At 37.2% G+C, this 14270-nt stretch overlaps 1 protein-coding gene across 1 annotated transcript in view; it reads right to left on the bottom strand.

The window, feature by feature from the left end:
- cd109 (CD109 molecule) overlaps positions 1–10509 on the bottom strand; it is a 44488-nt gene extending 33979 nt beyond the window's left edge. The window contains exons 1-8 of the mRNA XM_059355854.1: positions 10358–10509; positions 5259–5425; positions 4269–4297; positions 3195–3431; positions 1677–1802; positions 998–1037; positions 332–413; positions 158–251 (exon numbers count right to left, since the gene is read on the bottom strand). Coding sequence (XP_059211837.1) covers positions 158–251; positions 332–413; positions 998–1037; positions 1677–1802; positions 3195–3431; positions 4269–4297; positions 5259–5425; positions 10358–10509 — 927 coding nt within the window. The remainder of the gene's footprint in view (positions 1–157; positions 252–331; positions 414–997; positions 1038–1676; positions 1803–3194; positions 3432–4268; positions 4298–5258; positions 5426–10357) is intronic.
- Between the last annotated feature and the right edge of the window lie 3761 nt (positions 10510–14270).

Raw genomic sequence — 14270 nt, 5'->3', positions numbered from 1 at the left:
TTCCTCAAATAATCAGCATTTTTCAATTCTTTTTAGCACTAAATGTGGTACAAATTTGGACAAAATCGTTTACATTCACAGAGAAAATGGCAGGCAACGTGATAATTTAACATAAATTTAACCCAATATAAATGCAAATTTAAATAAAATGACTCACCTCCAGAAAATCATGATGAGTGTTGGCATAACCCTGATGATAAAAGAGGATTTTTACATCCACGTATCCATAAACAGGCTTGTTGTGCATGTACCTGAGGACAATAAACACAAACATGTAAATAAAAGTTATGAAACTGAATTGAATAACACAGAAAAAAAGAAAGGTTCTCACATTGCTGTGACGCGGCCATGCAGTGGGTCCTCGCGATAAATGATATCCGGAACTTCGATCCCAACTTCAAACCGCGGCAGCACTGTAAACACACACACAATGAATGGGCTGTTTGAACTTGTTAACCGTATACGAATAGATACATCAAGGCTCCCGGTCTGTTTGTGAGCCTCAAATTTGTATTATATTGATTGACTGATTTTACTTTTACTAACTGTAGGGAGCAGGGTTGCAAAATTCCTGGAATTTTTAAAGTTGGAAACTTTCCATGGGAATTAACCCTCTGAAATCTTTGGCTATTATGTCCATTAAAAAAATCTGTTAAAAGTCTTCACCATGCCATGTTGGTATCAGTTTTTTCAGTGTTACCTCACCTATATGTCCTGATAATTAATTTTTTTAACTTTGAGTTACTTGATCAAAATTTTAAACCCAAAAGAAACAAAGGAAAACATCATTAATTCTCATTAATTCCCATAAATTTCCATTATTCCCGTGGCAAGTTTTTGATTTGGAATATTTTCAAAATTCCCATGGAAAGTTTCTAGAAAATTTACCAGAAATTTTCCAGTGAATTTACAAAATTGAAGGTTAATTCTCATTAATTTCCATAATTCCAACTCAAACATGTCTTTGTGCAGAAAAACACAGTGACAACATACGTACCATAATAAGCCACGGTGATTCTCTTCTCACTGGAAACACTCTAAAAAGACAAACACTCTTCATGAGATAATATATAATATATTAAAAAAATAATAATAAAAAATAAAAATATAACATATTTTTGCTCTGGTGCCAAATAAAACTTTCTTTTATTTGACCCTAATTTTGTGCTTTTTAAAAATATTTAAACATTAAATAAATGCTAAAAAGGGCCAATGAATTTGTGAAAAAATTATATATATATATATATATATATATATATATATATATATATATATATATATATATATATATTCTTAATACTATTTCATCCATTTTTCATCATCATTATTATTATTATTATTATTATTATTATCTCTGCGGGTCTTTACAGTCCTTATAAACGCCTTTTTCCACCAGCATGGAACCAGTTTCTGTTCTGGTTTAAGCCCCTAATGTTGAACTGTTTGGAGAATTTCCACCAAAAATAAATTAGTTCAGAACCCAAAAGTTTGCACCCAGCTGGAACCAAAATATAACAGGTTTTCCTCAACCTGAAGTGAGAACCAAAGTTGTTTTTTTGGATTAAAACAAAAATCTATCTGTGAGAAGAGAACAAAAACTTGAACCAGGTCCAAGAACCAGGTCCAAGAACCAGAGCTGGTTTGGGGTAAAAGGGGGTGAAATGTGGGGAACTTACACCAACTTTAGCGCAGATGGTCCATTTTCCCAGCGGGGGGTTTTTAGACAGCTTAAACTCTTTGGTGACGACCCCCAGGCGGGTATCCAGAGCCAGCCACTGTCGGAGCAGGTTTCCCTTCGGGTCCTGGACCAGGGACAACACGGAGGGACAGGAAGTAAATGTGTTATTTATTAGCTCCGTGGAAAGATTAGTTTAAAAGATGATATATGTATTATTATCATTTCTTTTAAATAATGAAGACCAAAACATGTTTTCAGTATTTTGCACTGTGATGTGTATGAAGAATTTCTATCAGTGTTTTTAATGTTCCTGCTGATCAATTAATGACGTTGATTAACCCTCTGAACTGAAACGTGTGTTTTCTCTAAAAGATGGCTAAAAATACACCGTTTATTAAACGTATATTAATAATCACATTAAGGCTCCCGGTCTGTTTGTGAGCCTCACATCTGCTTCATGGGAAGAAATCAACAGTGTTTATATTATATTGATTGATTGATTGATTTGAACTGTAGGGAGTAGGGTGGCAAAATTCTGGGAATTTTCAAAGTTGGAAACTTACCCATGGGAATTAATGGGAATAAACCTGGAATTTACTAAATTGAAGGTTGGCCCTTAATAAGGAACTTAAATATAGTTGGGGAAAATATATTTTTCATACATTTACCTGTTGAATGGGACTTTTTTTTTGTCATTTTACTTTTTGGGAGGGATGAGTAATATTTAACTTTTGTTGTTCAATTAAACAATTGTTTGTTCAATAAAAATAATTAACATTTAATAAAGTTCTACTTACAAATAAATCTGTTGAAATGTTTTTGAATTGTATAATTTTGCAGAGATCGAAAAGTAACTCTGATGAGAGAAAGCATATCTTGTATACAGTACGGGCCAAAAGTTTGGACACACCTTCTCATTCAATGTGTTTCCTTTATTTTCATGACTATTTACATTGTAAATTCATCAAAACTATTAATGGACACATGTGGAATTATGTACTTAACAAAAAAGTGTGAAATAACTGAAAACATGTCTTATATTCTAGTAAGCAAAGGGTGGTTACTTTGAAGAATCTAAAATACAAGACATGTTTTCAGTTATTTCACACTTTTTTTGTTAAGTACATAATTCCATATGTGTTCATTCATAGTTTTGATGCCTTCAGTGAGAATCTGCAATGTAAATAGTCATGAAAATAAAGAAAAACGCATTGAATGAGATGGGTGTGTCCAAACTTTTGGCCTGTACTGTATATATATATATATATATATATATATATATATATATATCGTAGAAAGAAACCGCATAAACAGGCATTATTGTTGAAACATATACTTTGTGACGGTCCTCAGATTATCGATTACGATCGTTTCGGATGGGAAAAGTGACCAAAACAAAGCTTATAATAGTGATATTCATATTAGTCTGGAAACTCTCAGTTCCTTTCTGATTTCAAATCACTGCCTGCAGATCTGGAGCTGCATCCTGTAACCTGTGAGTTAAACTCAGACTCACCTTGATGATGATGTCCACCGGGGAGACGTCAGGTTTCCCATCAGGGTGAATGGACACGACTCTGATCTTCACGTGTTGTCCTGGTTTGTAGGTCTGTTTGTCCGTCTGGATGAAAGTCTTCGGGCCTTTGAGTTTGAAGTTCAGCTGTGTTGAGTTGGAGAAAACCTCGACGCCTCCGACGTGACCTTTGACCTGCAGGACGTACGGCTGCCGATCGCTGGACTCGCTCTCTTCGACCTGCAGGGGGGCAACATTTATATATTTTCATTTTGTAATTCTAAAAAATACAAAATCTGCTGAGAAAAACACAGCAAAGGACAGATATTTATTTATTTATTTATTTTCTATTTAACCCTCATGGCGGGATTGAAACATACGTTTGCTTTTTAAAAATCACGAAAAAATACACTGTTTATTGTAGGAATAAACTTTAAAACCAGACATTATCGTAAAATGTTGACTTTCCTACTGTCCTTGAACGGATCATCAATTAAGAAATGTTTTCGTTAGAAAAATGTACCCAAAACGAAGCTTAAAATTAGGATATTTCTGTCGACCACGTGACAAATATTCACTGAAAACCTGTTTACATAGATCAGAGGGGAGAGGACAAGAGAGGTTGTTTACACAGAGCAGAGAGGAGAGGACAGGAGAGGCTGGAAAATTGTAAATATTTTTTTCTAATATTCATGACTGTTGTTGGCACTTTAAAAAGTGTTATTAGTGTATATATAAATTCTATATTATTGCAATTTAAAAATTATTATTATTATATTAAGTTATTCTGCACAAAAACATGTTTGAGTTGTTCCATGATTGTGCTGATTCCACAGAGCTGCAGGACTTTTAGATTTATATAGATTTCATATATTGTAGTGAAATTCCCACAGTGAGTAAAATGTAAAAAGACCAACAACAAAAACGCCCTGAAACGTCTCGTTGGGCTTCAGAGGGTTAAAAACAATCCAAGCTAAATAAAACGTGAGTGACCTTTTCTTCTCAGGTGTCAGTAAACTAAAGGAGCTCAGAGGTTTTAACTTTCTTCAACACGTGAGAGAATAAAGTCGTACTTACAGCCGGTAAAATCAGCCGCTCGGTTGAACCTGAAAAAACAAACATAATATAGTTTAATCACACTGCAGAGAGATTTCAGGAGTCTTATGTTTCTGATGTTTTACATCATGATGTTTTAAATTAACTCCATTAAAGATATAGAATAATATGGTTCAGGAAAGAATACTAACTACTATGTAATAAACACAGCTATATTGTATTAAATGATATATAGCATCTAGATTTAAGTAATGGGTATTAAATGTAAAGATGAAATAACATCTCCTAAATGGATATATATGGAAATTATTACTATTAATTTACTATTAAAAATATAGAATAATATGTTCGTAAGGTATATTAACTACCACGTAATGAATATAGCTATAGTGTATTAAATGTTTAAAATGTAAATAATGTATCAAAGATCCTGATTTTGAAGCTGTTTGTTTTATTTTTATTTTTATTCTGTTTCTATTTTCTTCACTATTCCCATTATTAACCCTTTATCGGGGGAAGAACTATATTTGGTAACTTCAGTGGAGATCAAAATGGGGTCCCCATGTAATATTTCGAGAAGAAAGTTGCAAATTTACTAGATTAAAGTGGCAAATCTGCGCGAAAAAAGTCGCAGATTTACGAGAAAAAAGTGGGGAAAAAAACTTTTTTCTCACAGATTCACCACTTTTAATCTCATAAATCTGCACATTTTTTCTCGTAGATTCACCACTTTAAATCTCGTAAACCTTTTTCTCTAAATATTACCCCCCCTCCCCTCCCCCGGGTCTGTATGTTTTTTTTTTAACACATTCTGGCAGTATGTAATATCCTCCAATATTCTCTAGGGTTGAAATCTGGAATTTGCAAGTATTTCAATGAGTGTCCTATTAAGGGTTAACTCTTTACGTTTGTTTTAATTGAAGTTGTATGTACTGTATATTACATGTGGGACCCCCAGGAGGAATAGCTGCAGCTAATGGGGATCCAAATAAAACAATAAAACAGTTTTACCTCCTGTGACCGTGGCAGAGTTGGAGGCGACGGTCTGGTCGGCGTGGAGGATGTGGGCGGACACGGTGACCGTGGAGTCGGTCAGGATGGTGACGGACACGGAGGTGGGGACCCCGGGGCAGAGCGCCGTGGGGGCCAGCAGCAGGTAGGAGGGCTGGGCCGCCGGGCTGAGGGCCAACAGGACAGAGAGTCACTGGGCATTAGTACACATTTAAACCTCTGAAGTCCACGAGATTTTGGTTCAAATTTGTCAACTTCCTCTGTATTAATTTCTGTTTAGCATCTTTCAGTCTGTCCTTACATCACATGCATGGCTCCTTTTTCTCCACACAAACTTGGCTATCAGTCAGATTTTACATTTTATTTTAATTAACAAAGTATAAAGCTGCCAGGAACCCAAAAATACAAACAAAAGACACAGGTGTCTATGGAAATGTGCCATTTAAAAAAAAAAAACATTTATACACACAAAAACAGCAGAAAAAAATAATAAATAATGAAACTACAAAACAGTCCATTTGCATGTAAAATATAAAATAGTAATAGTTTTCAATGTAGAAAGAAAATTCACATTTTAAAAATGTTCTGGAAACATAAATGTCACACTGTGAAAGCTCCTATGATTGAACTTTAACTGGCTTCCTCAGCTTGTCTACATATGATATATAAATAAAGTTATTACTGTAAATAAAACATGTATTTTCAATAAATAGATGGACTCCAGAGGGTTAAGACTTTCTTTTTCCCTCTCTCCCTCTGTGTGTTTTCCTGCTTCGCTCCTCTTGTCTCGTCTTGTCTTCTGTCTTACTTTGTCTTACTCTACGCTGCTCTCAAACTAAAAAAAATCATGAATTTGATCAACTGGTCTCTGGTGGCTGTTTCCGTGGAGGATATTGAAGATCTCTATCTATTCGGAACCAGGCGGCAATCTCCGTGCCTGAGCATGGAAGCCACCAGGAAGTGCATAAAGCCTGCAATTCACCGAAAATTCCAGTAGGGGGCGCTAAGTTTGGCTGCAAAAGAAATTTGAAAACTTCTCACTTGATTTATTACCTCAGAAAAAATTTTCAGGGACAACATTATTGTCTCAATCGCTAGTAAAAAATCTTCTTCAAGACAATTTGATGTCAATAGTTCTAATAATGGCCCCATTTAGAAGAAAATAGAAGATAAAGAATCGTATGATTTGGGGCGGGGCTACCTTTGATTGACAGGTCACTGACAAGGCGAGCCGTCACCAGGAGAGAAGCAGAGCAATGCGTATCCACGGCAACGTGTCAATAAAGTTATATATAACGTTATATAGATAGAAAAGAGGACGTTTAGCGGCTTGGTCTCATAACTTTGACCCTTTCACTGTATTTTCACTTAATGACAGTTTATTTGAACGTTTTGTTCATTAAATGTCTTGTTCAGTGTTTGGTTGGACTAACAGACACTCCAAGGAGTCGCTGCTCAGTTTTCTGAGGTAAGAAAGATACATTTTGTTTTTGTTTTTTTGCTAGCCAAAACTAACATCCCAGTTAATGCTCCAATTAATGCTAACATGAATTAGCAGCAGCTTCTCTCGGAGTATAATGCTGAACTCGAGGCTTCCAACGGGCCACAAACCAATGGGTGACGTCACGGTGACTACGTCCATTATTTATATACAGTCTATGTTCGGAACCTTGATGACAGGTCTTTTGCTGATTGGATGAGGCTTTGCTCTGGTTTATGAAGATACACAGAAAACGGTGACAGCTGTCCAAGGCCCCGTAAGGCTGTCTGTCTCAGGCTTACTCACTCCAACTTCCCCGTATACAGATACGCGTACATTCCCCCACTACCGAAGTGTCTACACTGAAGTGTATTATGCTTATGTAGCTGAGGTTTTTTCATTGTTTTTTCCTCCTTTCCTCTCCTCATGTTGTGCTGTATTTCTCTCTCTTCCTCCCTGTCTTCCTGTCCTGTTCACCTCTGTCATATTGTTTGTGAGTTTTCTTATACGTTTGGACGGGTTGATGGCTAATTTCGCTGTACTAAGTACTTGTACTCTGTGCAATGACAATAAAGAGGATTCTGATTCTGATTCTGATGATTGATGCAATGGGCAGAGCTGTCAGAACTCGTACTGTGGTCAAGAACCGCACTTTGGATGAAATCAAGGAGCGACTGACGGCCTTGGAAAAGTGACTGGATCGATCCGGAGACCAGTATGGACATTATAGAAAAGATTAAGGCCCCGTTTACACAAGGACGCTCGCGGGTAAAAACGACAAAATATTTTATTGGAAGTGCCTTTCGTTTAGACGGTGACGGCGTTTTTGGGGCTTAAAGACGGAAAAATCTGAAACCACCCTCCAAAGTGGAAAAGTTAAATCCTCTCCTCCGTAGCGTGTCGTCTACACTGACAAGACACAAAACTCTGATCTGATCTGCTCACGTCACGTATGTGTTTACGTCACATACATGCTCCAGTACAGGAAATAAAGAAACGTGGGATTATTTCCATGCGTCGGACCTTCAAGCTGCTCTGGCAGCTCTAATAAATTTACAGGAGTCTTTCCACCAAATGTACAGGATATGTACAGATAGTATTAGTGAACAGAGAAGGATCTGGAATTACCTCCATCACATTCTGGATGCAGCAATTCGTCGGAGGCGAGCCAGACGGCTGTGAACGAGACCTGGGAGATCTAGTGATGGTGGAGAACTTTGTGGAAGGAGTAGCTGATGAAAATGTGTGGCGTGAAAACTTCTGCATGCCCAAAGATGCTCTTATGGCTTTAAGTGATGGAATGTATACAATCGAATTTCTCACACTTTTGCGTCACCGTATGCAGCAGATTTCCTCCCGAAAATGCTCGTCTAAACGAGGAATAAGAAGTGAAGACGCCACGCCACTTTTGAGTCTCCTGTTCAGACCGTCATCATGTAAACGGAGCCTGAGTTGCAGAAAAACGTCTGCCACTTTTCGCCTACAGCCCAAATTCCAATCTTATCTGCCCTCCACCCTTACAGCCCTGACTCAAGGTTTATTAGAAACTGCCTAGACCTTTTGACTGTCTGCTACTGTCTGGAGGCCTTGGAAGGTTGTCTCCATAGCAACTGCTATGTTTTCGCTTTTGTCATACCAGCAAGCTGAGCTGTGGCGTCCCAACTTTTTTGGAATTGGAGTTGCACAAATGAAACAAGGATTTTATTGACAGAATAAAACTCATAAATTATTTTAAACACATTTTTCAGCCCAAAAAACAAACAAACATGTTTCTAGTTGCATGAATGTGAAGATTTGGAGGTTTTTAAGGTTTTTCAATTTTAATTTTATAAATAACGTAAATATATAAAATACTATTTTAATATTTAATTTTTCTTTAAGTTGGTTGGAAAAAACAAACTGTGTAATCGTGACGAAATGCAATTTATGATTAATTACAAAAAATCCATCCATCGATTAATGGAGAAAATAATCAACATTAAAAGTGAATAAATAAAATAAATAATAATTAGTTAAAAGCTCAAAATGAGCTCAACCTCAATCAGCCGCAGTGAAAACAGTGAAATCCTGTTTTTACATTATAACAGTCACAACCTCCAGGGACATTTTTATACTTTAACTAACTTCTCCTGATTTTTCAAACTTTTCCTGATATAAAACATGTTCAATGCAGGACTTTTAGTTGTAATAGAGTATTTTTACAGTGTATTTTTATTTAAATGAAGGATTTTAGTACTTTGTTTCACTGCTGAACAGGTTAAATCACAAACACAGACAGAGTCCAGAGGGGAAAAAGGTGTTCTGTGATCATAAACAGACTTAATTGGAAATACTCTGTGGATTATTCCGACTAACGAGGACTCGTTAGTGCGTCTTGAGACACACGCTGCTGCTGCAGACTTTTTTTTTTTAGCACGTGTGGTTTTTTTGAGCATTAAACTAAATTTAATTCTGCTGCAGAGACAGAAAATTCAAAGACAGAAAACTCAGAAAATGCTCAAATAAATACTCAAATAGTCCCCAACAAATGTGTCCTCTTGTTACTTCTAGCAAGTTCATTTTGTCTACTCTGAATATTATTCTTAGGTTTCTTTTTTTCGACAAAGGAAAGTAGGAGATGTTTTTTTTTACCTTACATCAGGGGTCTCAAACTTAAATTACCTGGGGGCCGCTGGAGGCAGTATCAAAATGACCAAAAAAAGACACAAAATGACTAAAAAAACACACAAAATTACCAAAAAATACACAAAATGACCAAAAAAACACACAAAATTACTAAAAAAAAGACACAAAATGACCAAAAAAAGACACAAAATGACTGAATGGATGTGTAAATTAATTTAATATCTCTTTTGAAATTTACTTTTTATCTTTAATTTGTATATTTTACATTTCTTACATTTTTATAGTTTGTTATTTAATTTTTATTACATTTTATACCTCTTTGTATTTCCTATTTTTCTTCAATTTATTTCTTTTTTTGTTATATTTTATTCTACCTGCACCTGTGTGTGTGTGTGTGTGTGTGTGTGTTCTTGTTCTTTCTACGTAGTGAGGACCAGAACACGTTTTTAACCAACAGAGTGAGGACATTTTTGCAAAGTGAGGACATTTCAGCCGGTCCTTACTTCTTTAAAGGCTTTTTTGAGATTTCAGACTTTGTTTTTAGGGTTAAAGGTTACATGATAATGATAATTAACTGAAACTGTATTGTGTGGTTACAAAACTAACTAAAATTATAGTGAAAATGTCCTTCATTTTCCTCTTTGTCAACTTTTTTCATACATAATGAAGATGGATCAGACAAAGGAAATAAAGGCAAAATTTACTGTGACCTCTTTTAATCTCCCACCCAACAAATACCCCATTACAAAAAACTACAACTAATGAAAACTAAACTAAAACTAAAGCATTTCAAAAAATAAATACTAAACTAAAACTAGCAAACTCACTCTAAAAAGTCATTAAAACTAACTGGATTTGAAAACAAAAATTAACAACAAAATTAAAACTAAAACTGATGAAAAATCCAAAACTATTATAACCTTGTAAGGGAATTCACTGTTACAATGAGGGTCCTCACAAAGATTGAAGTACAAGAATGTGTGTGTGTGCGTACCTGTCTGTGGGGGTCCAGTCGTCGTCGGTGTGATCGACGGGGGCCCAGTCGTCGGAGGAGGTGTGGTCCATGTAGTACCAGGAGGTGGTGGTTGTCTGGGAGGAGGTGAGGATGAGGAGGCTGAAGAATCCGACCACCTGAAGGAGATCCATCTGGATGAAGGAGTTCACTCCTCGAGGCTTCCCCCACTGATGGGAACAGCTGATGGCAGCAGGTCTTCATACCTGCTGACTCCTCCTCCTCCTCCTCCTCCTCCTACTCCTCCTCTCTGTCTCCTCCTCCTCTCTCTCCTCCTCCTGTATAAGAACCAATAAAACAAAGTGGAAACATTTCATAAAATATATATAGATAAAATTAAATAGATGTGTCAGCAATTTTAAAAGATTGGGATAAGGATCAATCATTTTTTTCTTTATTTTAATTTTAATGTTTTATCGTTATAAGTTTTTATTGCTACCATATATTTTCCTATTTTTCTGTTCTGGCTGTCATGGAGTTAATAGTTTAAATATGGAAATGGCTGAATTAAACGTTCAAGATATGTTTGCCTTTTTATGTTATGGGGGCGATTTGGGGGTGCAGGTTTCTTACTCCATGGAGAGGGGTCAGGGTAATGTGGTGAGGGGTCTGGGTAATGTGGAGAGGGGTCTGGGTAAAGTGGAGAGGGGTCTGGGTAATGGGGAGAGGGGTCTGGGTAATGGGGAGAGGGGTCAGGGTAATGGGGAGAGGGGTCTAGGTAATGGGGAGAGGGGTCTGGGTAATGGGGAGAGGGGTCAGGGTAATGGGGAGAGGGGTCTGTGTAATGAGGAGAGGGGTCTGGGTAATGTAGAGAGGGGTCTGTGTAATGAGGAGAGGGGTCTAGGTAATGGGGAGAGGGGTCTAGGTAATGGGGAGAGGGGTCTGGGTAATGGGGAGAGGGGTCAGGGTAATGGGAGAGGGGTCTAGGTAATGGGGAGAGGGGTCAGGGTAATGGGGAGAGGGGTCTAGGTAATGGGGAGAGGGGTCAGGGTAATGGGGAGAGGGGTCAGGGTAATGTAGAGAGGGGTCAGGGTAATGTGGAGAGGGGTCAGGGTAATGTGGAGAGGGGTCTGGGTAATGGGGAGAGGGGTCTGGGTAATGTGGAGAGGGGTCTTGGTAATGTGGAGAGGGGTCTGGGTAATGTGGAGAGGGGTCTGGGTAATGTAGAGAGGGGTCTGGGTAATGGGGAGAGGGGTCTGGGTAATGTGGAGAGGGGTCAGGGTAATGAGGAGAGGGGTCAGGGTAATGGGAGAGGGGTCTGGGTAATGTGGAGAGGGGTCTTGGTAATGTGGAGAGGGGTTAGGGTAATGGGGAGAGGGGTCTGGGTAATGTGGAGAGGGGTCTTGGTAATGTGGAGAGGGGTCAGGGTAATGAGGAGAGGGGTCAGGGTAATGGGGAGAGGGGTCTGGGTAATGTGGAGAGGGGTCTGGGTAATGTGGAGAGGGGTCAGGGTAATGGGGAGAGGGGTCTGGGTAACCTTGTCCTCCCCCCCTCCTCTCTCTCTCTCCCCCTCTCTCTCTCCTCCTCCTCTCTCTCTCTCCTCTCCTCTCCTCCTCTCTCTCCTCCTCCTCTCTCTCTTCCTCCTCTTCCTCCTCTCTCTCCTCCTCCTCTCTCTCCTCCTCCTCCTCTCTCTCTCTCCTCCTCCTCTCTCTCTCCTCCTCCTCCTGCTCTCTCCTCCTTGTCCTCCTCCTCCTCCTCTCTCTCCTCCTCCTCCTCTCTCTCCTCCTCCTCCCTCTCTCTCTCCTCCTCCTCCTCTCTCTCCTCCTCTTCCTCCTCTCTCTCCTCCTCCTCTCTCTCCTCCTCTCTCTCCTCCTCTTCCTCCTCTCTCCTCCTCCTCCTCTCTCTCTCTCTCTCTCTCTCTCTCTCCTCCTCCTCCGCTCTCCTCCTCCTCCTCCTGCTCCTCCTCCTCAGTTTACCTGGCTGTATTTCTGATCTTTAACTGGGCGTTTCTTGTCAAATCGACTCTGTTTACAGAACAAAACTCACTTGTGATGTGTGTGTGTGTGTGTGTGTGTGTGTGTGTGTGTGTGTGTGTGTTGTGCTGCCATGGCGACGGTCGCCCCTCTGCCTCCAGAGCTGCAGGAGGAGCAGCCTCGTGAGGAGGAGGTGTCCTCCCAGCAGGATCCTAAATCCAAAGGGTCCAAAGTGTCGGTACAGTTCTAGTGAAAAACAAAGACGGGAACTTCTGATGAAAACAAGTACCAGATGATGAATTCCTCCAGTGTTGAATCAGGCTGACTTTAGTGTTTTTAAATGAAATATTTCATCAACTTTTGGATTATTTGTTTTATTTATTAAGTTCAGATGTTCATGTCAACCTCAGGATGAATTGGAAATAACACCTTGGTTATTATTCAAAACCTGAAACAGAAACAACAACAACAAATAATAAAAAAAAATGCAAAAATGTTCTATGTGGGTAGATAAGTGAGAATTTTAATTATTTATTTGTGTCATTTAAATGAACTGATCTTTTAATATCTGGCCTTACAGGACCATATATTTATATAAATTATAGTTTATGTTATTTTAACTTTAAATTACTTTGAAATTGCAGTGAACTATAAAAACCTTTGGACCATTATTTAAACCTGGCTTTATATGTTGATTTATTCTGTTATATGTATAATAAGCTGCTTAGTTTTCTATTTTATATATTAATACACTGAATACTATGTTACACTAGATTATATCCAGACTGTGCCATGTTATTTTTCATATTCTGTGTAATATTGCTGGATTATAGAATATATTATTATACTATATTACTACCTTTGACTATATCATACTTCACCAATTGTATACTCTATTTTGTTTTTATGTTACAGTGCAATGCTCTTTTATAGTTATTTATTTAAATTATATTGTTATTTTGGTCTTATATGCCATTCATTTCTCATTCTTTTTACATTCTCCATTTCTCTATACTGTTTCCAAAAATATATCTATACCATTTCCAATCAACTGGGCATTAAAAAAAAGTCTTATATAATCTTATCTTATCATATTTTATCTTTTAAATTAAGAAATAAATAAGAATGGTCTTTTGCCATATACGTAGCCTATTTAATAGACTCTTTTATTCTGTTTTCTACCTATAATTTAACAAATATTTAATGTTTTTAAATAATTAGTTGCTGTTCTTTATGCCACCAGCAGGTGATGATAACTAGCAGTATATTACCAGTGAAGAAAAACTGAAATAAAACTGCAGAATATTTCATATTGAGGCATTTCTGTTATTTTGCCAAATTTCACTGAAATAAATGTGATGGACAAATAATATAAACACAAATCAATATCATGCAATATAAGTCAAACAGCAGCATAAACAACAGCATCAGCATCTGTTTAAAAACGACTTTAACAGAAACAGAACCTGTATTGACTGTTGTATTATAATATATTAGTAAATGCAGCTAATAAAGTGACAACTTTATGAGGAAATTTATCAGGAAAAAACTCACAAATTTACAAGAAAAAAACCTCACAAATTTAAAACAGAAAACTACAAATTTTATGAGGAAAAAAGACTCACAAATTTATGGGGAATAAAACTCAGAAATTTACAAGAGAAAACTAACAAATATATGTAAAAAAATTAAATTTATGAGAAAAAACTCACAAATTTAAGACAGAAAACTAGCGATTATATGAGGAAAAAACTCACACATTTATGAAGAAAAAAATTAATTTATGAGGAGAAAACTCAAAAATTTACAGCAGAAAACAAACAATTTATGAGGAAAAAAATCACAAATTTATGGGGAGAAAACTCAAAGATTTACGACAGAAAATTAACATTCTTATGAGGAAAAAACTGACAAATTTATGGGGAAAAAACTGACAAATTTATGGGGAAAAACTCAAAAAATTAATGAGGAAATAACTCACA

The sequence above is a fragment of the Centropristis striata genome, chromosome 18 (assembly GCF_030273125.1).
Source record: "Centropristis striata isolate RG_2023a ecotype Rhode Island chromosome 18, C.striata_1.0, whole genome shotgun sequence".
NCBI lineage: Eukaryota > Metazoa > Chordata > Actinopteri > Perciformes > Serranidae > Centropristis > Centropristis striata.
Note: the sequence above shows the minus strand (reverse complement) of the source record. Positions and strands in the feature narration are given on the sequence as shown.